This window comes from Eutrigla gurnardus, assembly GCF_963514095.1.
Source record: "Eutrigla gurnardus genome assembly, chromosome: 21".
Taxonomy (NCBI): Eukaryota; Metazoa; Chordata; class Actinopteri; order Perciformes; family Triglidae; genus Eutrigla; species Eutrigla gurnardus.
The window spans coordinates 11,824,419-11,849,089 of record NC_139932.1 but is presented as its reverse complement, the minus strand read 5'-3'; the positions used below and the strand labels follow the sequence as shown (position 1 = coordinate 11,849,089).

The following is a 24,671-nucleotide window of genomic DNA, read 5'->3' as shown; positions in this document are numbered from 1 at the left end:
GCTACACCCACCCCAACGGGCTTCACCATTGGCTAACCTCATCCAGGCTCCGCCTCCAACCTGACACAGAACCTTGCTTGCAGTCACCGCCCAAACAGCAAGTGGTAACCACACACAGTAAAACAACACATCCACTATAATTAAATCCAGCATTGAATTAAGAGACACGTCTCCCTGACTTTTCTTTATTTCCTGCAAAGTCAACCAACATGGAGTCATCACCATTAAACGACCACCAGGTTGGTTTAGAGCTCAACCTCTGACTTTTCTGTGACGGGGCAAGCAAAAAGAAACATTCTCCATCTCACTTAATGAAGTACCAAACATTCAAACTCATGTGTTTTCATTGTTGATTTGTTTTAATATTTCATTTCACTACGTATACATTGTGCTGTACATAGCTTTCAAAAGCAAATGTGTTACCCTTTATGGAGTAAATGAAAGCCGGATGCAGTATCTCAGTTAGACATCAAATGTTAGAGTCAATAATAAAGGCAAAAGGTCTATGAATGTTAAATGTTTGGGGGTATGTGTGTCTGTCTACAGGTGTAATAGTCAGCATGTCAGTGAATGCGCATCATGAGCCATGGGAAGTGTCCGGTTCGCTGCATGCCGAAGGTGCTGATGAAGAAGTTGAGGATGGTGGTGATGAAGACTATGATGCTCGTTACGTTGTTCAGGTAATCCAGACGTCTCTGCAGGGAGGAGTTGTTCAGATCCCGGCGGCCTGTGACGCACACACACACACACACACACACACACACACACACACACACACACACACACGCATGCACACACACCCACACCCACGCCCACACATACCCACACCCACACACACCCACACCCACACCCACCCACACCCACACACACCCACACACACGCACACACACATACCCACATATACAGAGAAAGAGAAGGTTCAAACCTCTGACACACTAAGTCTTCCCTTAAAATAAATGGACAAACACATTTGCAAACACATTTGCAAGCACATTTGCACCCCCCCCCCCCCCCACACACACACACACACACACACACACACCCACACTCCCTCCAGCTGACATCTAACATCCCCAATCAAATAATCATCAGCAAGAAGACACAATAAGCATTCTGTTAAATCACTACATTTATTCAGCTTTCTTGGGAAGAATGTCTGCGTACATATAACTTAATAATTATAATTATATTACTTCGTTTTTTTTTGTCTGATATAACCTTAAAATCACAAGTTTCTTCTTTAATGACATAAAACTCCAATATAATAAGGGGAGAACACATGAAAAGTGGTAAACACCAATAACGGCACACATGCAAAATATTTACACTAGCACATTATTATGAAATAATTCATATTTACAGATATTCAGTTGGTTAAAGTGAACATATTTTAGTTGGATTACAGTGTGAATCACATTTTAAGAGCCTGAATAATAAATAGGACGTGATGTTTGTAAATGAAATCCACTGAGTGCATGTGGTTGTGTGTGTGTTGTGTGTGTGTGTGTGTGTGCGTGTGTGTGAGTGCGTGTGTGTGTGTGTGTGTGTGTGTGTGTGTGTCAGAAGTGAAGTCGAGCCAGCAGCCAGCGGAAGAAGCCAGTCCTCTTGGAACCGAAGAAGCTGACGAAGAAGTTAACCACCGCGGTGACGAAGATGACGCCTGTGGCGAGGTTGTTCAGGTAGTCGAGTCGTTTCTGATTGGACACCACGTTCAGGTCCCTGCGAGCTACAACACACACACACACACACACACGGATAGACACACAAACACAATTTCAAACACTTCAAACATCCACGCACACCCACATTTTGTACAGACACACACACACATGAAGTCATCCAATCAAGGTTCAGTATCTTAAGGTAGTATTTCAAGAGTACAATACTCTTATTAACTCTTAATGAGCTTTTTTTTAACCGGTTGACAGAGCCAGGCTAGCTGGTTCCCCTTTTTCTTGTCTTTGTGCTGAACTAAGCTACTGGCTGTAGCTTCACAGACATAACAGTGGGCATTTGCTTCCATGCTGAATGCCAAACCGAACCCCCAATGTGAATGTGTTTCTGAGGGGAAAGTGTGCATTTTGTTCAGCAAAGTGCTTGGAATCATAAAGCTGCCTCAGTTCAAACGTTGGTACTCTGGTGGTAGAATCAGGAATGACAGGATGACTTTTCTGTCTCTTTGCACGACTCTACATACACGGTGTGTTTGGTTAGCCTATAGGATGAACCGCTGGAGCAGCCACCGCAGGAAGCAGCTGCGTTGCGTGCCGAAGGCGGCTTTGATGATGTTGACGATGAGGGTGAGGAAGACGATGCCGGTGGTCAGATTGTTCAGGAAGTTTAACAGCCGCTGCCAAGAGTGGAGGAGGGTCAGCTCACAGCGAGCTGCACGCACACACACACACACACACACACACATACATACATTACACACACACAGACACACACACGGACAGAAACACACACACACACACATCCAGTTGGTCCCCTGGTCTAAGCCATCCACACTGAATATAACCAGAGTACAGAAACACTGTAGTTGATTAGTCCTTTAAGTAAAACGATAAGTCCCACTCCTCTGTTTGTGTTTCAGTGTGTGTGTGTGTGTGTGTGTGTGTGTGTGTGTGCATAGTCTGGTCCCTTTCCACAATAGTCTACGCATCCTAATCATTCCCTCGGGTCAGAGACTCAGAAATGCATCCTGGCAAAGAGGCCGGTGCGCTCCATCCCGAAGACGGAGATGAAGATGTTGCTGACGAAGATGAGGGAGATGACGATGGTTGTGAAGTTGTTCATGGTGTCCAGCCGCTTCTGGTTGGCCTCTTCGTTGAGATCTCTCCGAGCTGCAACAATGTACACACACACACACACACACACACACACACACACCAAAAAATAACAGCAAAACAAAAAAGACAAACGATACAAAAACGACGCAGAGAAATATTCCATGTGATTTCCTTTTCGTGTTGCATATAAGAATAAATTCGGTTGCCGTTAACTATTTTGGCAAAGAAAGTGACCGGTCTTCAACCTGCACTGTGTATTTTCACACTAAATCAATAGTCAGTGTATTAGTGTGTTAATATATGATCGGTTAAAATGATGGGAGGATGGATCTCTGATTCCTTTGAAGCCGACTAACACCGTTATGTGATTGGCTCACCGATGATGATGATCAGGACTCCGGCCACAATCTGGAGCGCCAGGGAGAAAGAGATGAGTGTCAGGACAGCAGCGTAGTACCTGAGGAGGAGGAGAGAGAGACAAAAGTCATGCAAAACCACCCAACATTTCTACTCTGAAGTGACCCCTCTCTGCCGCTCACACACACTGCACCTGTATCCAGCTCCCTGTTCGATGACGGTCTTCATGTGTGTGATGTTCGCCAGGAACAGAGCGATGTCCAACATGCCCTCAGCTGCCGTCTTCTTGGTGGCATACAGGTTCATGTTCAGGTTTGAGGGCGAGCCTCCCTGAAAGACACATTACAGATCTCAGGTGGTCTTTCCCATCCTAATGCACAGCTTCTCCATGCGTTTCACTGGAATAAAATCTACGACCATCCTGTCTCGGATGCATGATGATTTTCCCAAAAGTGATTAATCTTCCCCTATGGTTATTTTGAAAGACAGAAGGCAGACAAGATGTGAATGAAATGAGAAAGAGAAGATATGGAGCAGAGAAGAAGAGACTCTCCAAAGTAACACAGCTGACATCTGACCAGTAGAGGGCAGCAAAGACCAAGAATGCCATCATAGGATACTGTCGGAATAAAAAAAAACCCTCATCTGTCTGATAAAATGAAGATGACGATTTTAGTTTTATAATAGTAGTATCCTCTGACTAATTCCAAGCCAGAAATGTGATTAATGGGAGCGTCACTGTAATACAGATGTTGATTTAATCTGACAGTCATTTTTAGGATCTATCAAAACATAACGCTACATAACAATTACACTCGACATACATCATTATAATTGCAATATTTTGACAAGCATTTCTCTTATTTGGCAGCGAAGAAAGATTTTTTTTTCTTTCTCATCGCTCATGTCACATAAAACTCTAATTGCAGCTTGTTTTCCAGTGATTTAGAATGATACACTTTGTTGCACATGAGATATTTTAGCAATGTTTGAAAGTATTCCTATTCCCCAAGACAACAACCCTTTAACACCGTAATACAACACCTTCATTCTTGACTCACAGCACATGTCGGGGAGTAACATTTGCTAGCTCTAATTAGCGCTCTGCTACACGGGCTGCCCATATTGGATTACTTAACACTGAGCTATAGATTAAAGCATTCTGTCCGCAAATGGCTCCTTTCCCCCCCGACCGGTGTGTCAGCGCAGTTTGAAACAGAGCAGTGTTTTTCTTTAGGCTCCCACAGCAACAGAGATGTGTTGAGTGGAGACGGAGAGAGAGAGAGAGATCACATGTGTGAAGCCAATCACGTCGGGACGCTGGGGACACATTCTGCTTCGTGACCTCACTCGGCTGTAATGTGCTGCGCCGCTCCAAAGTAAGCAGAGCGTCGACACTGTGCATGTACAGTAATGGTTGGACGCTGCAGCTTCGAGTGTTTGGACGACGCTGCATGCAGACGTTCGACGCACGGCGAGATCACGTGGTTTCTTCCTTATCGGACGATCTTGCAAAAACTTGCGCGCCAATAGCGCCAATGGTGCAGAAATGTGGCAACCTTTGGCAACAAATATCTTCCACTGACAACGTTCACATGAGGTCTGCTTCTTATGGTAACGCTGCTTTGATATCTGGAACAAGATGTTGATCTCACATGGTTTTGGATTCTTCGATTGCCCCGAAACCAGAACCAAAACAAACTCTTCGTAAGAGGAAAAGTATGCGTGCGTTTTTTTTTTTTTCGGCTAACCTGCGCCTTGCACTTCCTCCAAATCTCGACTAATCCCAGGGTTTGATTTGAAGTCTAAGTAAGCCTATTTCTGCGAATGGCAACTTATTGCGATGCCGTGATCTCCATCACACGAGTCCATGTGCGATGTCTTTATTTCATATTTTCACACAGTACAGCTTGATCCAGCCTGGGTTAATCTCCAAGAAGGTATGAAGCAATTCCTAGAACTGTAAAGACTGTCAAAACACTACGAACACGTGTACCATGCCCTTTTGAATGTTATTTTTTTTCTTTCTGAGGGTGTGTGAGCGACTGAGAGAAGGGGAACTGCTAGATAAATAAAGAGAAAGACACAGAGAGGCATGAGGAAGTGAAAACGAGAAAAAGCATGCATATGTACTGGCCCGTTTCCATCTTTTTTTCTCCTTTGGGTCTCATGTGGTCGCACTTTATCAACATCAGCTTTGGGCAAGGCGCCAACACACACACTCGCAGTCACTCACCCACACATACATCACAATCAAAACATTGGAGTGGCCTACATACGGTTTTACGGGCTATGTGCGTTCACTTAGTAAATCGTACCGACTGGTGCTTAGTCTGAATTTATTTGGATTCATGAAGTTCTTATTTCTCCATTTGTTCCGGCAAGCGGAGGAGGATGGATCCTTATTTATTTAGAAGAAGTGATCAGCAGGGTTACACACGTTTATCCTCAGAAGCTGTGAACGGGATGCTGGCCTCATGAATGTCTAGGGTCGACGACCTGGCTCAGGGGAAATGTTTCCTTTTCGTTTTCTTAGCTCGTCGGCGAGGAACCTTCAATTACAACTTATTATTCTAATCATCCAACATCTGCTCATTATTAAGGGTTCGACAGATACAGTAGTTTGTCCAGTCATTTGCTCTGCTGCAGATTTGGAGGTTTCTCTCTGAGGATTTACTTAACCGGAGTCTTTAAAATGACTATAAGTCTTTATTTTCATTGCTTATTGATTAAATATTAAAAAATACTGCAGCTGCACTAGATGACTCTTGCCCACCGACAATAAAAGATGAATTGTGGAAAATAGAAACCTCCAAAGAATCTCTATGTGTTCATGCATCATGTGCTTTATGTGGGAATATATGATGTTATAGCCCACTGTTTTTGAATTCACTTCAGCCTTGTGGTTGGAAACCGACCTACTGTTGAAACAAGGATATAGTCATAAAAAAAGAAAAAAACTGTTATCAGCCAGACTCATAAATCAAAGCATTGGAAGCATTAAAGTTATGATCTGGCGGTGGCGGTGGATGAAAAGTCAATTTGTCCCAAGGGTGATATGAATGAATGATGGGAATCTCATTTGGTGGCAATCCATCCAACACACCGATCCCTGGAGCGACGTCGATAACTTGGCTCAAAACACAGGAACAATGTTTGGCTGACTATGAAAGGCGAGGTTAAGAGTGTCAATTACTACAAATATTAATAATAATAATGAATAAGTCAAATGTACACATACGTTTTCCCAGTGGGTTTTATGGACGTATGATATTTATAAAGTTAACGCCTGTAAAATGTCCATTCCTGAAATTCACTGATGCACAAAAGCTGGGTACAGGAAGATATCCCATAATGTACACACAGCCGGCCATACTCAAAACACCTTCTAGGATATGAACATCTACAGGTGTGCACATTTTTCTATACGCAAAAACACTTCTAACTGCACAAAATCGCACACAGATATACACCAGACCACGTGGGAGACCCCCTCCCGACTTCACAGGAAGTGCTCCTCCCCTGGGCTCCTATTGGTTGCCTTTACAGCCAATGGGAAGGGAGGTCCAACTAGGAGTGGAGCTCTGGTTTTCTTTCAGTTTCTTATATTTACTCTCAGTCCGTCTCTCCATTGCTCTGTCGGTCTGTCTGTCTCACCGCCCGCATATTTGACTGGTTTCTTTCTTTCTTTTTTTTTCTTCTGCATTTTTTTCAAAGTGCTCTCTGCCTGAAGGCATCATCTTTCTGTATGTTTTTTTATGTAACTGCCATTTAGGGGCGAGGGAGCTTAAAGAAAGCAGAAAAGCAGATGAAGATTGACAGATAGTGACACAAAGAAGAGGAGTCAGCATGAAAGGGAGAGGCCGACAAAGAGATGAGAGATGAGATGAGTCACAAGCGAACAGACCACATCACTGTTAATGGCGTCTTTTAAAACATAGTGTATACAATACAATAATATGTCTCCGCCATTTAAAAAGTTAGCAAACTGTGATCCCCCCATGTGTCTCTATCCGCTGCGGGTCAGCTACACATTTAGCTGTGTTATAACTAGCGGCCTCTGTTGACAGGGTGTTAAGAGTAGTGAGATTGGCAGTCGATGGCAGAGTAAAAAAACAGGCAATAAAAGATTTGTTGAAAAAGTGTGAACTGCCGGGGATCCTTGAGCATGCAGGCAAACAATATTATGCAGTTTGCTGCAAGATTAACTGTGGAAAGACACAGAGGTGCACACTCACTCACTCACACATGTGAATGATCGCATGATCCTCTTGGTAATGACAACGAGTGTTTCCTCTTTGTTTAACATACTATTAGAGGGATTTGCCTGAAAACGCACCTTAAAGAAAACATCACCCAGGTTTGAATGGACCACCGAGTGTCAGCCAAACATCACCTCCTGGCGTTTTGTGTTTTTGTTTGTCTAAGGGGTCAGTGTGTGAAATGCTCATGCTTCAGGTTACTTGTTTGTCCGTGTGTGTGTGTGTGTGTTGCTGATGATAGGAAAAGGGCGGCGGGCACGTCAGTGAAAAGACTGATTATGTTTAGAGACAAACAAGCAGTGGATGCAACTCAACACATGCACACGCACAGACCAGGTTGGAGTCAAAACATTTATTAGGTGAACTTTGACATGGGAAAAAAAAACAGGAAGGAGGCTGTTATCTACACACACACACGCACACGCACACACATGTATTTACTGGCCTGTAATTAACTTGGATGAGAAAAAACACCCTGAACTTGTTTGGGTGTGTGTGTGTGTGTGTGTGTGCCTTTATCTGAGGACGATGCTGTTCTTTACGTTTGGGTCGGAAATGTGTTTCCATCCTAACGAGGAAATAAGTCAGTAAGTAAAAACCCAAAGGCGGTCACTAATGTTGCTTTTGAGAGTCTCTCTAACAAAACGTAACCCCGCTGAGTCCTTCATGTCACAGCTGAGTGAAGCCACATGTCATTTTACTGTCACACACCTCTTCGTCCTATTTGATCCTTCCCGTCTTCCCTTTCGTGTTTACTATCACATAAACCATCACGTTCTTCTCGACGCTTACTTCCTTCCTGCGTTCTGCTTTGATGGACGGGTAGAAAGGCCTAAAGGGTGACGCCGACGGGGAATTTGAATGACAAAATAAATTAAGTTCAAACCAGTTTGTAATTGGCAGGAGATAAAGGAACCAGTGGGTATTTGTGCAAATTACGTAATTATAGTACTTTCAGCACTATTTCTGGTTTCAATAAAAGTAAAAAGTCGCATTTATTAATATATCTCTTACTCTATTGCAAAACAAATCTCCCAAACTAGCACACGATTTAAAAAAAAGAAAAAAACTGTTGAGGAAATGAAAAGACAGCATGCCAGCATCGACATTGAAACCACACTGCACACAACAACACAAAGTAGACGGAATTAGAATACAATAAAAACAGATTAAAACCCCTTATAATGTACGTGACACATGGAGTAACTGTTGCATTTGACCACATGAGAGTGCATTCGTGAGCGTGTGTCTGCTTTTGGATCTGCCATCTGTGAGATGGACGGTGATCTAATATCAGTTGCCTCCGTGCATTCCTGACCATAACCACACAGCGTCATAGAGTTTCTCATATGACTCCACCAGCTGGCCCCTCCGGCCCCACAGGGACATCCTACGGAAACCTGACAAAGGGTCGCACTTCCAACTGGCATGGCAGCTTCATATATATATATATATATTTAATGTTATATGTTTTGACATGTATAAAAACACATAATATCTATTTATTAAGATAAACTGATATATATCTTGCTATATAAATTACTAGATCACCTTTGACAATTGAATCTCAGCATTTAAAAGATTGCGTCAACATGATTGGTTGTCATTGCAACAACAATCAGAAAGTAATCACCTCTGGGTCCGCAGCCATTCTCAACAAAAAGAGGTGTCAAGGGGCAAGAGGTCGAGCCAAAAAGGTCAAGCGCACTCGCTTTCGGTTTAACCTCCAGCACGGTGATTGAGATGATTATGATTATTGGCTTGTTTTCAATCTGTCCCGTTGATCGTCTTTCTCCGTCCGTGTCGGATGTTATGAAAACCAATGAAATGATGTTCAAAGCTCTGAAAATAAGACCCACGTTGTAAAAAAGGCAACTTGTTGTTTAAAGCAGGTATTTGGTCTTTGGGTCAAAATATACTAATCTAATAAATTGCCACTCTGTCTAGGAAACAGCTGTCTACATCACGAGGCGGACTTGAACAATTGCTACAGGTGCGTGTGTGTGTGTGTGTGTGTGTGTGTGTGTGTGTGTGTGAAGAAGTCCATAAACAGCTGGTTCTCCTTTGACGTCAGACACAACGTCTGTCGGCTTCTGTTGCGCACGGTTAAAGCATCCTTTGGCATCCTAAATACGCTTGAATAAATGTGCACCAGATGTGTGTGTGTGGTGTGTGTGTGTGTGGTGTGCGTGTACCAGGTGGGTATGGGTGTGTTTCACATGCCAGTAGTTTGCCATGGCAACATGGCAGCAAAACACACACACACAACTGAAGTGGCTACTTGGGTTAACGTCGGCGTTGACGAGCAGGAATGGCGAGTATTCTTTGCGCCGCTTCCTTTAAAAGCTAGTTCACACAACATGAAAATGTTATTTCGGGCTCAGAGAGTCAGAAACGTTAGAAAGAGAACATTAATAATAATATTTTTGGAATATTTTGACGGATGCTTCGGTGTCATGGTGAAGGTCTGAATGTGGTCCAGTTGGGAGTCCCTGTGCTGAGCTAAGCTAAACACTTCCTGGACCAATCTCTCTCTGCTTAATGCACAAGGATGTTATTCATCCTAAAATATTTAGAAATGTACTCCTTTAAGTTACTTTTTCTTTAAGAAACTTCGCTCACACACACCCAAAACTGGGTCTTCACTCTAAAATGAATTTACGTTATGAAGACATGCAATTCTCCCCATCTGTTCTCAAAAAAGGTGATTCCCCGCAATGTGAGTGTGTTAACAGATTTATGTCCCCACGTGACAGGTAAAACACACACACATGCATAAAGTTCATTGAGGCAATACAATACAAATGTGCTTTACACAATAGCATGTAAAAAAAGAGAAAATAAAAGCCTCTGTCCAGCCCGGGGTGATTTGTGGAGCTGTTAAAATCTACTACTCATTGTTGAGTGTTTGCTTGAAGTTTTTATCTCTGGGAGGGCATGTTTGGAAAGTGGACGGTCCGATGTGAAAAGACTCTTTATGGGGACGGAGACGTCAGCAGTAGCTGGAATTCCTTGTTTCTTTTGTGGTGTTTAACCTGTCATAAAAAGGTGCGTGTGTGCTCTCCGTGAACCGGAGGGTCGTAAATACTGCAAATAACCTGTTGCTAAAAAGAGAAAAATGCATGCCACTAATTTTGCAGCAATAAATCAGAGATAATAGCAATGACACAATGTCTCGCCATCATTCTTCCAAGACGACAGCGAGGTTACTGAAGGATCATTCTGGGTGGGGAGGGGTTTGCTCCTGCAGGGGGCTGGTTGCAGACCTTCCCTTTGAAGGAATGTTATCTCGACTCAACGTGCCACTCCGGGTCACTTTGAGAGGTTAAAACGAGGAATATTCGTAAAACACTTCTTGTGAAACAGAAGCTTATCTGTGCTCTCAAAGCAGCGATGCTAACCTGGAAATCTACTTTACAGTAAGATTAAACAGGAGTTGGTGGTCGCAGTCTGTTGATTTAGTGAAGTGTAGGTATGGGAACAAAATGCACCGAAGCATTGCAAACAGCAACAAACTTGTCGGATCCTTTAATGTCATGAGGCGTGTAAGCCTTAAAGTATAGAGTATCAAACACTGTGATTCCACAGCGTGTCCCAACAGTGTTTGTGGGTTCGACGGAATCATAATTCATTGATCCGAAGAGTGAGCCAAAACAAACAAGGGCGTGTGGGGAGGAGGAAGTGTACACAATGTATACCGTGCTGTGAATGAGTCGGGCCCTCGGGGTGCGAAGAAGTTTAACGCAAAGGACGGAAAACGATAAAAGAATGACACTTTAACGTGTCACTCTCTCTCTTTCTCAATCGACTCCACAGATGAGCCTGTTTGGAGTTTTGGATTTTCAGGACCCGGGCCACGGTTTGACGTCACAGGACATTCCTCGCGGCGGTTTCCTGCCTTTTAACGGGCTCGGCCTTCATCACCATCCACAACACATGCTTCCTTCCTCTGTGTTTTGGGTTGCGTGTGGGTAATACTTGCTTCCCCAGTTCCACGAATGCGGCTGTTTTTGTGCCAGAAGCTGCATCCCAAAACTCGAAGCACTTAAAGAGACAGACAGATAGAGACACGACTGGTTTGAAAACATGTGTTCCGCCTAAAAGTGAAACACAGCGTGTGGAAAGATTTCAACTCTGTATCATCAAGAGATCAATTCTACTTCAGCCTTCAAGGATCTTTTATTGATTTTTGTCCGAGGTCAGAAAATGACTGAAAGCAATCTCAGCCTTTTCACACTTTTAAGAGAAAGGCAGCTCTGCAGTTTGAAATCCTAATGTGCCCACATACAGTAAATGACATGGTGTGGAATAGATATTTAAAGTAACCCGACCCGGCCTCTAGAGACCGCCGAACTGCATCCGGACACACTAAACACACACCTACAGCGTGCACATCTTGTTTGTGCTTCAGAAGCTGGGATGCCGGCTCAACCAGTCAGATATGAGCCGCTATGCAGCGAGGTCACGGCCTCTCTGGCTTCCCTTAACTCTGCTGCTGTGTGCACGTCTCATTAGCCTAAAACATAAGCCGCGTGACTTGCACGAGCAAACATTTGCATATGCGACTGTCCACATTTGCTCAGTGAACATACAGCAATGCAGGAGCCTATGCACACACACACACACACAGTTCATTTAGCATAGTAATATAAAACCATAGCCTGCAATAACTGTGTGAACAATGAGGTGATACAAGTTGTACAGTGCATAGTTGAGGTTTATGTCCTGTAAACACGGTAAAAAACTGGATTTTATCAGCACGCGCGCCCGAAGAAAACTGGAAAATCAATCTGCCCGGTAACCACAAGAGTTATTATTGCTGTGGCAATGTGGTAATGATCAACGTGGATCTCAGACCCTCTCTGATCAAAGCTGCTCCGACAGCCACTCGTGTAGTTTCAGACAGCCACAAGAACGCAGTTCGAGTGTTTAATCATCGCGATGGAAGTTTCCCACTGAGACGAACCCCTCGGCGTCCAACGCCACGTATCGCAAACATACGTACGGCACATCCTCTGTGACCATGCTCACAAAGTACAGCGGAGGTTGATGGGAATGCCGTGCACTTTTTTATAAATGAGTATTAAAACGAAATGCAGTTTTACCATGAAGGTGCTACATGAAAACCAACTTTATTGCACTACATCCTCTGGGGACCATGAATGTCTGAACCAAATTTCACAGCAATTCATTGAAGATATTTCAATACATAATAAACATATTAACCTGCTGGCGTGACGAGAGGTAAAGCCAGAGGAGAATGAAGTCACTGTATCCTCTGGGGACCTTGAATATATGCAGCAAATTCCATGGCAATGCATCCAGTAGTTGGAATTTGTTTTTCTTTATCAATGTTTATTTATTATTATTTCAAATGTTAACGACAGACTGTGTGTGTGTGTGTCTGTGTGTGTCTGTGTGCGTGTGTGTGTGTGTGTGGTTCTGAGAAGAGGTGAATGGCTATTTGTCTAAGAAAATGTATCGCTGTTTGCTTTCACTGAAGAGGTCAAAGGGCATGCATATATCCCAGCAACACAAACACAAACATCAAGTCACAAACATAAATGTAATGTATCCTTAAAGGTGACTAAACCTCAGGCGGGGCATTTATTTAGCTCCCCAGAGGCTCCTAAAGATGATGTATATGTTTGCACAGAGCAGGCTTATTTAGACAGAAAAAAAAGAAATACCATGAAGCATTTTATGTGTCCGGTCAGGGGGGAAGTTTTAAAGTACAACGTGGGAGATAAGAGGTTTTTAAAGTAGGAGCCGATGCAGAGTAAAGCATATGGTAGTGTTGGGTTTAAAAAAAAAAGATGCTAATTACTGCTAATTAGCGATTTCATAGCCAACATTTCTTTTAAATGCCTAACAATTTTCTGTCCCAAACTAGAGCTGACATTCCCCCTGCCTTTTAAAAACACGTCTGACATTTTCTTTTTTTAGAATATCATATAAAATGTGTGTATAAATATGCACTGATTTGAAACTCGAGTGTTCGCGGTCGATGCCTTCGTGGTTTTCACACAGAGGACGTTAATAACAGAGGGGCCTTTTGTTTCGCTGTTAGCGTGATCTCATTGTGTTGAAATCAACAATAGTCCCATGAGCACCACGGGCACCGGGGGGACATCGGCGACGGAGACTGGATGAGGTAAGACAGAACCTCGCCCACCTCCTACGCCCTCCCCCCCTCCATCACTCCTGCCTGCTCCCACTCAGCACATTTACAATCACAGATGACCTCACGCAGCTACAGCAACATCCAACACACACACACATGATGACCCATGCACTCATGCTGGAGAGGAGGAAAACAAGAGCGAGGACTTTATTTACCTTTAGATTCACATAAACACACACATACATCCACGCCTGCGTCTGTGTGTGTCCAATTAGCTTATATTTCTTGTTTTCCACAAGTTGCCCCCCAGTCACATGATCAAATAGAGACTTGGCATTGGACATCATACTTATTACCCAGCAATCACCGCTGCATACGACTAAATTAGAGTAGCGTGTTCCTCCAATAGAAAAAGCTGCAGATTCCAAGTCTAGGACCTATTTTTTGCAAAAGCCTACTGACTCCAGTGTAAATGCTTGTTTAATAAATATTGTTTTACCACTTTAAGTTGATATAATCTTAATAATGTTATGTCTTTTGATTTTTCTAGTTATCTCTCAGGAGTCAGGCGGAGAGCTTTTGTCGCCCTCCGCTGCACAAACAGGGAGGCAGTTCACAAAGGTGAAGTTACGCAACGTTACTTTTTTTTAAACCCAAACCGCCATCTTTTATTTCCTGAACAAAATAGTTTGGCGGCGGTGGCGGTGCATCACCTAACACATTACGCGGCACCACCGCGTGATGAGGTGCTAAGTGAGCTATTTCTGTGCGGCGGATAGAAAGTAGTATTTGGGTGAAATAAAACTGGTGTCGGAGAAATGTGGTCCTGCAGCCTCCTCTATTGCAGGAAGGAGAAACTGCTCGTTTCATTGCATCGTTTTTCTTACTTTATTCATAGTTTTTATGGTTTGCGTAAAAAACTAGCGTGCCATTTTGTTATGGCTTGCTTCTGACAATTTTACAAACCATGACGGAGACGCGTTTTTTTCAGAGACCGAATGTGAGCTCATCTCTTATCATGGACATCCTTTCAAAGTGAGCCACTCTGATTGGCCTCCATTTATCTAATTGCAATAATGCAAGACTTTTATACGACTTTTACCCCCAACACACACACACACACACACACACACACACACACACACACACACACACACACACACACACACACAGGCACACACACACACGCACACACAGCCTTTAAAGCCTTGTATATGTTCAAGTTTATGTCTATTCCTACATGTTTGGCTGTGATCCAAACACAGCACACGATTCACGACCGCAGAGTCGCCGGACAACATACGACTCTCAGGAAAATGAATGCATCTTTATGAAAATAAAAACCATTTAACAGCTACATGCGATTACACGCTGGACATAAAAAGCTACAAGGAAAGCATGCGAATAGTCTGATTTATGCTGCAGTGAACTTGGATTGAGAAGTCTGGTGTTTATTTTTGTGATTTATGTGTGTGTGTGAGAGAGAGAGAGGGAGAGAGAGAGAGAGAGAGAGAGAGAGAGAGAGTGAGTTAGTGTTGGGAGTTACAGAGGGGGTTTCCTGTTCTTTCTTGGGAAGTAGGAGTGGGACAAGTGGATGAGGAACAATAGTCTGACACTAGCTCTATATACGTCCTAAGCCGCTGATTTATTCTCTGTGTAATATTCAGCTTGAGGTTTCAAGGCTGATCGTTTGGTTAGGTTGACGGATAATGTCTTCAGGAAACGTATCACGCCGAGTTTCACTGAAAACAACGTTTAAGGAGGTGCTGGAGTCAAGTTGTTAAATCCTGCTCAAGTGGAGGTAGAGAAGCAGACAGTTTTCTGAAAAGGAGAGAGAGACTGGTGTGTGTGTGTGTGTGTGTGTGTGTGTGTGTGTGTGTGTGTGTGTGTGTGTGTGTGTGTGTGTGTGTGTGTGTGTGATCGTCTAAACCAGAGATCTTCAAACTAGGGTCTGGGACCCCTAGGGGGTCCGCAGAGTTACTGCATAGGGTCCCCGAAATGATTTGATCCCAAGCATTTTTCTTCCAAAAGTGTAAAAATGTCCAGAAATACACCTTAACATGAACACAACCTATAATAAGCACATGTAAACTTCCTGTTTGTTTCATATAATGTTGAGAAATTACGATGTAGAAATGCCAAAATAGAATTAAATTATGAATCTATCAACAATTATTATTTTAATGACTTAGCATTGTATACATACATCATTACAAAGTATTGTTATACATGGCACAATAGGCTGCTAATGGAACATTATATGATATGTAACAGGGGTCCCTCCACCGGGTCACTATAAGCCTTGGGGGTCCTTGGCCTGAAAACGCTGAAGACCTGTGGTCTAAACGTTTCTATTGTCTCATCTGGTATCACTCAACATATCATCATCATTTTTGCAGACGCAGAAACCTTCTAAGAATCTGTTCACATTTCAGCACACGCACACACATGGCAGCGAACTGGGGCTTCGGTCCCGTACAGCTGTTTCAGATTCAAACCAAGACGCCTGTCATTTCCCCCGCAAAAAAAATTAAAAGAAAACACACACTTCCCCCCTGAGACAACGAAGAACAACCGTCAACAAAAGAATGGGAGACTTGGAATCGGACAAAGGAGATAAAAAATAAAGCAGAAAGAAACATATGAATATTCACCTGTAAAGCACACACATACCAGTCAGACACTCAAACATGTGAGAATATGATCTGTTACATGAAATAGTGGGTGCCCTTCCATCCATTTGACCACACGTCTTTCAACCCTGTTGGTAAAAGCCATTCAGATTGTTGACAAAACAGTCTCAGCTCAAGGTCCACTTACAGACTTTTTTCCTCCTGGCTTTCTACCAACAACAACTAACAAACTATAACCTTAACTTCCATGTTTTCCTTTAAGTCAACAGGAAGATGAGCTCCTAAAAGTCGAAATACTGACAGCAGATCCATCTCCATGACAACTGGGGAAACGCTATACGCTAATGAAGACAATATTATGTACTCACAATCTGTCTATACGTGAAAAAATACCATATTGCACATACAAAGCAAATATATATTACATTACACACCGATTCATTGGCTGTTATTTAAAGTTTAGGCTCAGCTGAGTCTCGGATGAAAGTTCCTGGAATCACACACACACACACACTTTCTCGTACTTCACAGCCACACTCAGAATGTGGCATTTGCCTTGTAGGGGCCAAGAAGAGGTTACACACACACACACACACACACACATGCACGTACACACACACACACACGTAATGTCAAAGAGAGGTAGCGGTGTATTCTGGGAGGTGAGAGAAGTGGGATGAAGATGAGAGGGACGGTGGTCCTGGAGGGACAAACCAGACATTAAATCAGATGGATAAAAGAGAAACAGTTTGTTATTTAGAGGAAAGATTGAGGCGGGAGAACTCCCGGGATACAGCTAATTACTGTTGTCACACTTGTTTTCACCTATTAACACACATAGACTTAGGTTACACCAAGTAATCTTTATCCTTCATTTGGTTTTAATTCACTTCTTCTTAGAAATGGTAACTGGTTGGTTGCTGATCTTGAACAAGTATTGATTTTGAGCATTTACTATTTGTTTTATTCCTGCTTTTTTAAGGTTTTAAGTCATTCTAAAGTTTTATATTTACACGATCACATGTGGTCGCTCTCGCGTTGCGCATCACGTGTATAAATATAGTTTGCTTACTTGGTGTAAGATTATTTTAAGATGATCCCAGAAATGAAAATAGTCGCTGACAAACACACTCATTACTCCGACGTGAGAAGCTATTCTTGAAAACTACAACGCCCATTTCAGTAAATTATTGAGCCTATTTTGAAAAATAGAATAATTAAGTGAGAATATGTATTTGAGGAAATACAAACAGAATGAAAAGGCTGGAGGACAGAATACTGTCTTATTTTAACGGTGACCGCTACCCAAAGATGGTCTCCATTGTCTGCTTTCAGGCTATTTCACTTTATCGATTATTAGAAGGACACCTTAAGCTGTTGTAAACAAACAACCACTCCAGATGTGTGGTGTTCTTCTCTCTAAAGGTGCCATTTAACCACCAAGGAACCGACTTTCTCTTGGACTGCGACCATTTTCTGCCTTTGAAATGCGGCGTGCTTGGAGAGGCTGCGTGATTCCTATTAATTCGGTGTCAGCGCTCCACGCCCTGCTGCCGCGCTCTAAACATAGAGAGTGACTTAGAGGTGTAAAGCCTTCGCACCATAGAAATAGATTCATCACGGCAGCTTCACACAGTGCCCTTCTCGAAAAACCTCATAAATCCAAATTCAGCGTTTCGCTGCTTTGACTTTGGACCTGAACTGAAGCATGAGACTGAGAAACTGATTCAAAATCCAGCAGAACTGTGTCTGAAGTCATATGTGACCTACAAGCAGGGCTGTGTATGTTTACAAAAACTATTAGTATCTTTAATAATGATAATACATTTTGTTTATAGGTGCCTTTCTGAGCCGTGAATGAAGAAAAGTACAAAACAAACGATATAAAAGTGATACTGACTCCAACAGTAACTAGCGTAACGCCCTCTGGTTCTTCGTAGGTTCAACTGTTCTGTTCTGTCAGCACTGTTGCCGTAACGTTTGCATTTTTGGCTGCTAGCCGCCGGCTCAGACGTCTCCGTTTTGTGGGCCGACCACACGTCCCGTTAAATGATTAGATTAAGATTAATAACGGGGCAAGTCTCAGTGCAATCGAAGCCTAAATCGTTCAAAAAGCAAGAAAGAAAAAACACCAGCGTGGCTGCAACTGATTAATTCCTGAAGCAACAGGTGTCAAAAAAACGATATCAGCACGTGGTCCGCTCCATTCTGGAGCTTTTCATCGTGTCACTTGATCCGCTTCGGGGTGATTTCCTCATTTTTAAGCACTTCTCGTTGGGTTGACTTTCGGTAAAAGTTGTGAAAAAAAGACACCCGACCTTGCAAAGAATTGCCTGCTCTTTGAGGAAGACTGTGTGATCCAATCAGAAAGCTCCGGCGCGTCTAAGGAGTCTTTGGTTGTTGTGCAATACCAGTGGCAGGTTTCAGATAGTAAGGAAAACCTCATCTATTTATAGATACTCAATATTACACCTGCTGCATTTAACAATACGTACAGGAGCAACCACCCATCTGTCTGCTCTGACATGAGAAAAACATTTGCGTAATGCAGCAATGATTGCATCAATCATGCACACACCGACCGCCACAGTCATCTGGCACTGACATACAGGATGTGCATCACGCTTCCACGAACACACGTGCACATGCATGTACGGCCGTTTCTGCTTTTCTGTGGATCACCCATTTTTCTCCCTTCTTCCCATCTGCCCAATGTACGATTAAGTGAAACCAGGGGGGTTGAAGGGAATAGCTGTGGCGAGGACTTGGCATCTGCGGACGTAAACATTTACATTCCGAGCCACGTGATGGATCATTACTGCCGTATCCGGTGGCTGATGGTGACCAAATGGTGTTAAACGCTCTCCCTGCTTATCTGCGATGAAGGCGCTGGAGGCTTCGGGGCTCTGCCAGCAGTCGTGGTGGTCTTCATCACTGTTCACTGCGACACATTATCCTTAACATTAACAGATGCTGTATTTTCATAAAATGGTAATATTGTTCCAAATGTGACTCATCAAAACACAACGGGGGAAATTCACCATGAAAGTGTGTGTTGTGCGTTCACGTATATGAATGAACAGAGGCAGCTTTCATGAGAGCTACATTTGGATGCGGTTAGCAAGCAGCGACCTGATTTTTTCTACTATATAAATTCCCATTGCGTCTGCATCTGTCGTCCCTCTGTTGGGTAAAATTCCCGAAAAAGGAAGGTGGACTTATCAAAAAAGACTCTGACAAGATTTCCCTCCATCTCGGAAATGCTTTGCTGATATTGTAGCTAGCTGGAGCCTTTTTGGCCATCGATATGCTGAAAGGATTTCTGGAATTTTTTGCCCAAAGGCAAAAAATAAATAAGTAATAAAAAAAAAAATTCCCAAGCATTAACGGAAAGTTAACTGAAAGTTAATGCGGGGTTGAAATCAACTTCTTTGGTAAGACAGCAGAAAGGGAATGGGACTTTAACATAATATATCCTCCTACATCTGTCACTGCCTCCCACACACACACACACACACTTACTCTTGAGTAATAGCACTTTGTTCACTGGAGATTGTGCAGCTAAATATACCCGTAACTGACAGCCCTGCTGGTTGATGGGCAGAAACACTGCTGGACCTGACACCGATACAGCAGATGAATCGCAACAGACACTACTGAGGGTGTGTGTGTGTGTCTGTGTGTGTCTAACTGTAGTGAAAAATGAGTCAGAGGGATATTTGAAGAAAAAAAGTAGTGCAATACTGTTTTGAGTAAATATATATATATATATATATATATATATATATATATATATATATATATATATATATATACAGTATATATATGCCTCAAAAATGTATATGTTGAAGAAAAAAGAAAAAAGCCTCTTCTGAAAAGCCCAACCCTACCTTGACCCCCTTCTCTTGGCATTAGTGAGTACCTGCTCTGTTGACCGGTTGCTGCGTTAGAGGACATTATTAGCCTTTGCACCCAGGCCCTAATTGATATTTGATGGACGTTGCGATCGTAACTCGGGTCTCGGGAATAGAGTCCGGACACTCGGCTGAACCCGGAGAGCCACACAGCGAACCCTCTGATCCTCAGCTCTCACATAGGCCGGACATACCGCAGCTCTGCGGCAAAGCTAAGACAGGAGCGGCGATTCAAATTGGTGGATAGACCAGGACCGGGAGGAAAGGGGGGGACGGGAGAGTGATGGGAAGAGGGGAGAAAGAGAAGAGGGGACAGGCCACTGCTAAACAGACAGAAAGATGTATATTACAACTCCATTCACATTCTCCTCTCTATGTCTGCCCCCATTGTCTCTCTCTCTCTCTTCACACACTCTTTTCGGGTGCACTAACCTGCAGGGGCCCGCTGGCTGGCATGGTGGATCTCAGCGACGTCAGGTCGATGTCTCGGCCCTGCTCCCCTCTCTCTGTCTTCCCAAGTCCCTGCATAATAAGGCCTGAAGCAACCAGGCGCACACACACTCGCACACTCGGCTGTTACCCCCACGGCGGCGAAAATGCTAATGCGAGGGTGGCAGTGGTCGCTGTGAAAGGAAATGACCCTGGACGCCAGGCACCAAGCACCAGGCAAGGCCAGGGAGGACAGCCGAGGGATGAACAAACGGCTTATTCACCCCATCCTGCCCCCCCCCCCTCTCTCTCTCTCTTACTTTCCACTCTTCCAGCCTGTCCCTTTCTCCCTCTATTCTCCCCACACACCAAATCTAGCTTGAATACAAAAACGAACCATCATGCTCAAAAACCAGGCAAATATTGTCAAAGTGTTCAACTTTTTAAAAAGCTGATTCCAACGAGCAAGCCAATGCACACGCTCTATTTGTGCGTGTTTGCTCAACAAAAACATTCTGCTGTATTTCTGTTAAGTTAACTGAGGTCAGACGTCTTCTCATAAAAAGCACTAAGGCTCCACTGTTAGGAGTTTATAGCTCTCTAAAAGCAGAGACCCCCAGGCTCCGCGACAAGGGCCCAAAGATGCCGGAGACAGGCCGACGGAGATCTAGAAAACCTGGACAAATAAAGTCAAAGCTAACTGCGGGGCATTACCACGAAGGGGCCGACTAAAAAAAGAGTCGGTGCAGTGGATGTATGCAGAAGGGGATACAGCAGCGCTTGTCTCGAGTTTAGCCACCATTTAAGCTGCCGATCATATCGGAGCAGGCGAGGCTACATTTAGTAAAAGAGAAAACCCTGAGTGTATTGAGTTGCGCAGCGGGAACTTCCACAGGGGCAGTTGTGAGCACTTTGCCAGGTGTTTATTGACCCGACCCACCAGATGGTTTGTTACACAGAACCATCTGTGAAAACGGGCGGTGCAAAGCGCTTGGCAGGTGATTGGATGGACCACCTGTCAATCAAGCTGCCAAAGCCAGTCTATGGACAGATTTTGCCACCGTGAGTGTGAAAGATGCAAACTTCACAGGCTTGTGTTTGAGGTCAAAATTATGGTCGTGATTGGTGGTCTGATTTGGTGTCACGGAACGTTACAGGTGAGTCGTTGAGATGAGAATGAAGGCGGAGTTTAACGATGGGTGTGGTCCGATCAAGATCCCAACGCAACAGCATTTGCTGTATTGAAACTTTGAGAGACTAGAAGAGAATATAAAATGTTGCAAAGGATTAGATTATAAGGTTGAACGGCACTCACACAGAAAAGTTTCAAGAATAATGTCTTATCTTTCCTGTTCCGATACACACACATACATCAGAGTGTCCTGAGGGGGGGAGGCGGTTGTCAAGAGTGATTAAAAACACAGCCGCAAGCTCATAATCCTCCGAAAAAATGATCACCTCAATCACAGGAATTTCATTAGGTTAAGTGTACCTGAACACACAGCGAGGCTTTGTCCCACTTTGTGAAGTAGGGGGCGTCACAGGGGTGTAAACGGAGTGGTCTTTGGCCCGCAGGTAACAATTTTCAGGGTTATAAAAATGCCATCCCACATCCTATCTCGCTCAACGATATCACCAACGGGCTCATGGCCTTATGTGATCTTTAACAGCTGACAGAATTGAAGAGCGCTGTAATTAACTCCCTGACATAAGTGCCGTATAGCTTAACATGCATTAGAGGCTCCGAAACCCGTTTGAAGTGCTCTCTTCGTCGCATGTGTTGGTTTTTGTTTTCACATACTTCCAATAATGTGTTTGTTCTCCACGGTCATAAAAAAAGCCGAAACATCTGCCTTTTCACTTCGTTTTTGTTTCGCATCAACGGACTTCCAGGAAGTTATTTTGTGCCTGTGGTCGTCCAGAATTACACCTTCGCCTTTAAGGGACTTAGCGGACACATAATGGACTATTTGACTTGTGCGTGGATCGGCAGAGTGTACGAGCAATGAATTCCCGAGTTAATCCCTAAATGTGAGGCTAAAAACAAACCGTGCTGCCCGCAGAATTTCATTCCTAGAAACAGAGTCTACTTGAGTTACTCAAAAAAAAAAACACTCCTCATTCTTTGGTTCCTAGAAATAAGAGTCTTGAGGGGATGCCAACTGCAGAGTACGGACTTTTTGCCCAGTTCTTCCTAGAAAGAACCGCCTCGCTGCAGATAAAACAGTTTGAGAGGTGCGGTAAACATCTGTGCTGCCTCTCCTGGCTTACCGAGACTTAAAAGATGAGACATTTTGACAGCTAAATGTGTAATCCCACTCTGGAGAAAGGTTCAGGTTTCCACACGCCTGTAAACACGTAGAGATGAACTGCCTTGACTTTTTAGTGCGTGTTTCTTTGTATGGAAGATAACAGAAACCTCATGCATGTAATTTGGTTTAATCCACAATAGCACTGTTGTCTTTGTAAGTATGGCCTTCAGTGGCTTTGTGCTGCTTCAGCTCTTCATGTAGCAGTTTTGACTTGACTGTAAACAAAGTTGGGAGGTGTTGCGAAACATCGACAAAACCCGCAACGCAGGCTTTTTTTTTCTTTTTTTTTTGTCACTTTTATTCGTGCCTTATTACAGTTTGGATTTCTTACACATCTCACTTCTAAAAAACACACGCACCGTTACAATTTCATTTACAAAGCAGCAGCACACTCGCCAAAGTCGAGGTATGTTTTGCATTGTTGAACATGTGTCTCATGTAAGAAACAGTGTGAAGTTTTGATCTGCCTGTGGTCGATGAATCCATTAAAACAAACGAATCATGCTGTTTGTGAAGGTGTGAGTGAGACATCGCATGTCACACAACGCTGCTGAAATAATGGGGTTTATTATGAGGAAACACTTCCAGATGCAAAAATGTGAATCGTTACATTCTCAACAACTCTGGCATTGAGAGGTTGAGAGGTGAAGCTACAAGCTGTCTTGAGAACTTTGGTGGTAAAGCAATGGCATGACAGAAAACACTGTAAACTTGCTTTTTTTAGGTACATTATATGAGCTGCAAACACGGAGAGCCCTTAATTACATGGTTTTAGCCATGTGCATGTGTTTAACATTATCTGGCACGTTAGTGAGGAACTATTGGTGTTATTACACTACGTTGAGCCATATATTGCAGCTTGAAGTGAATAAGGTCTGTGGTGAAGAAAAAGAGATGTTAAAAATGTTGTTCTATGATATAATATGGGATTTTTTTTTTACTTTTATGAGAAAATTACCAAAAAAAATGTTTTTAAAAAACCCTCAAAGTGTATTTTAAGTGTTAAATTTTAACTGCATGTGTGCTGTGTGAGAACGCAAGGCTTGACAGGCATAGCAACAGTAACTATGTGGGGGGCGTGTCTTCGAGAAACTTGGACAAACGGCAAAATCAGCCGTGGCAACGCGTGACACTGTGTAACGATACTGACTGGGACTCATACAATGACAATCCACTGTCTTTGTCACGCTGTCTTTTTATTGTTCTCCCATTCTCTGTCACTCTCTCTCTCTTTCACACACACACACACACACACACACACACACACACACACACACACACACACACACACACACACACACACACACACACACACTTCAGCGGTTGAGTACCAGGCTGCACTGACCTCTCGCTTCCCACCTCTGTCTGCCTCACACACAGACCCAACACACATTAACCACACAGTGCCAGTCTCTCATTCTGGCAACGATAAAAAAAAGCCTTAAATGCTCCAAGAATTGTCATCACACACACACACACACACACACACACACACACACACACACACACACACACACACACACACATGCATACTTACAGACCCACACAGCGACTCAGCAGGTAACCACACTTCAATGTTAACGCAGCGACTTTGCACATCTGAGCTTCTGATACCAGCTGATAACATTATCAGACCAAATACTCACAGTAAACAGACAGATAGTCACGCCCACATTCACAAGCGTGCACAAGCGTGCACACGCTGGCGTCGTGCCAGTCGGTATCACTGACAGGCGTGCAGGTGCACATGTGCTTTCATGTAGTTCACCTGCTCAGTGTGTGTGTGTGTGTGTGTGTGTGGCTCCCTTAGTGGCTTATTAGGGTCCAAACAGCATATTCTATTGCCAAGCA

At 43.5% G+C, this 24,671-nt stretch overlaps 1 protein-coding gene across 4 annotated transcripts; it reads right to left on the bottom strand.

Moving 5' to 3' along the window:
* Positions 1–342: 342 nt before the first annotated feature.
* On the bottom strand, positions 343–20,745 carry LOC311032504 (ninjurin-2-like). Of its 4 annotated transcripts, none has more exons than XM_084039345.1 (4): positions 20,512–20,738; positions 3,340–3,476; positions 3,167–3,246; positions 343–727 (listed from the first exon to the last, which is right to left on the bottom strand). In XM_084039345.1, exons 1-4 carry the CDS (start codon positions 20,605–20,607, stop codon positions 564–566), a joined length of 477 nt encoding a protein of 158 aa, XP_083895471.1. In that variant the 5' UTR covers positions 20,608–20,738; the 3' UTR covers positions 343–563. The 4 variants fall into 4 exon arrangements, with proteins under 4 accessions (XP_083895471.1, XP_083895470.1, XP_083895469.1 ...); XM_084039344.1 differs by lacking the exon at positions 343–727 and adding an exon at positions 1,151–1,726 and having other exon boundaries at positions 20,512–20,740; XM_084039343.1 differs by lacking the exon at positions 343–727 and adding an exon at positions 2,172–2,385 and having other exon boundaries at positions 20,512–20,745.
* Positions 20,746–24,671: the final 3,926 nt, after the last annotated feature.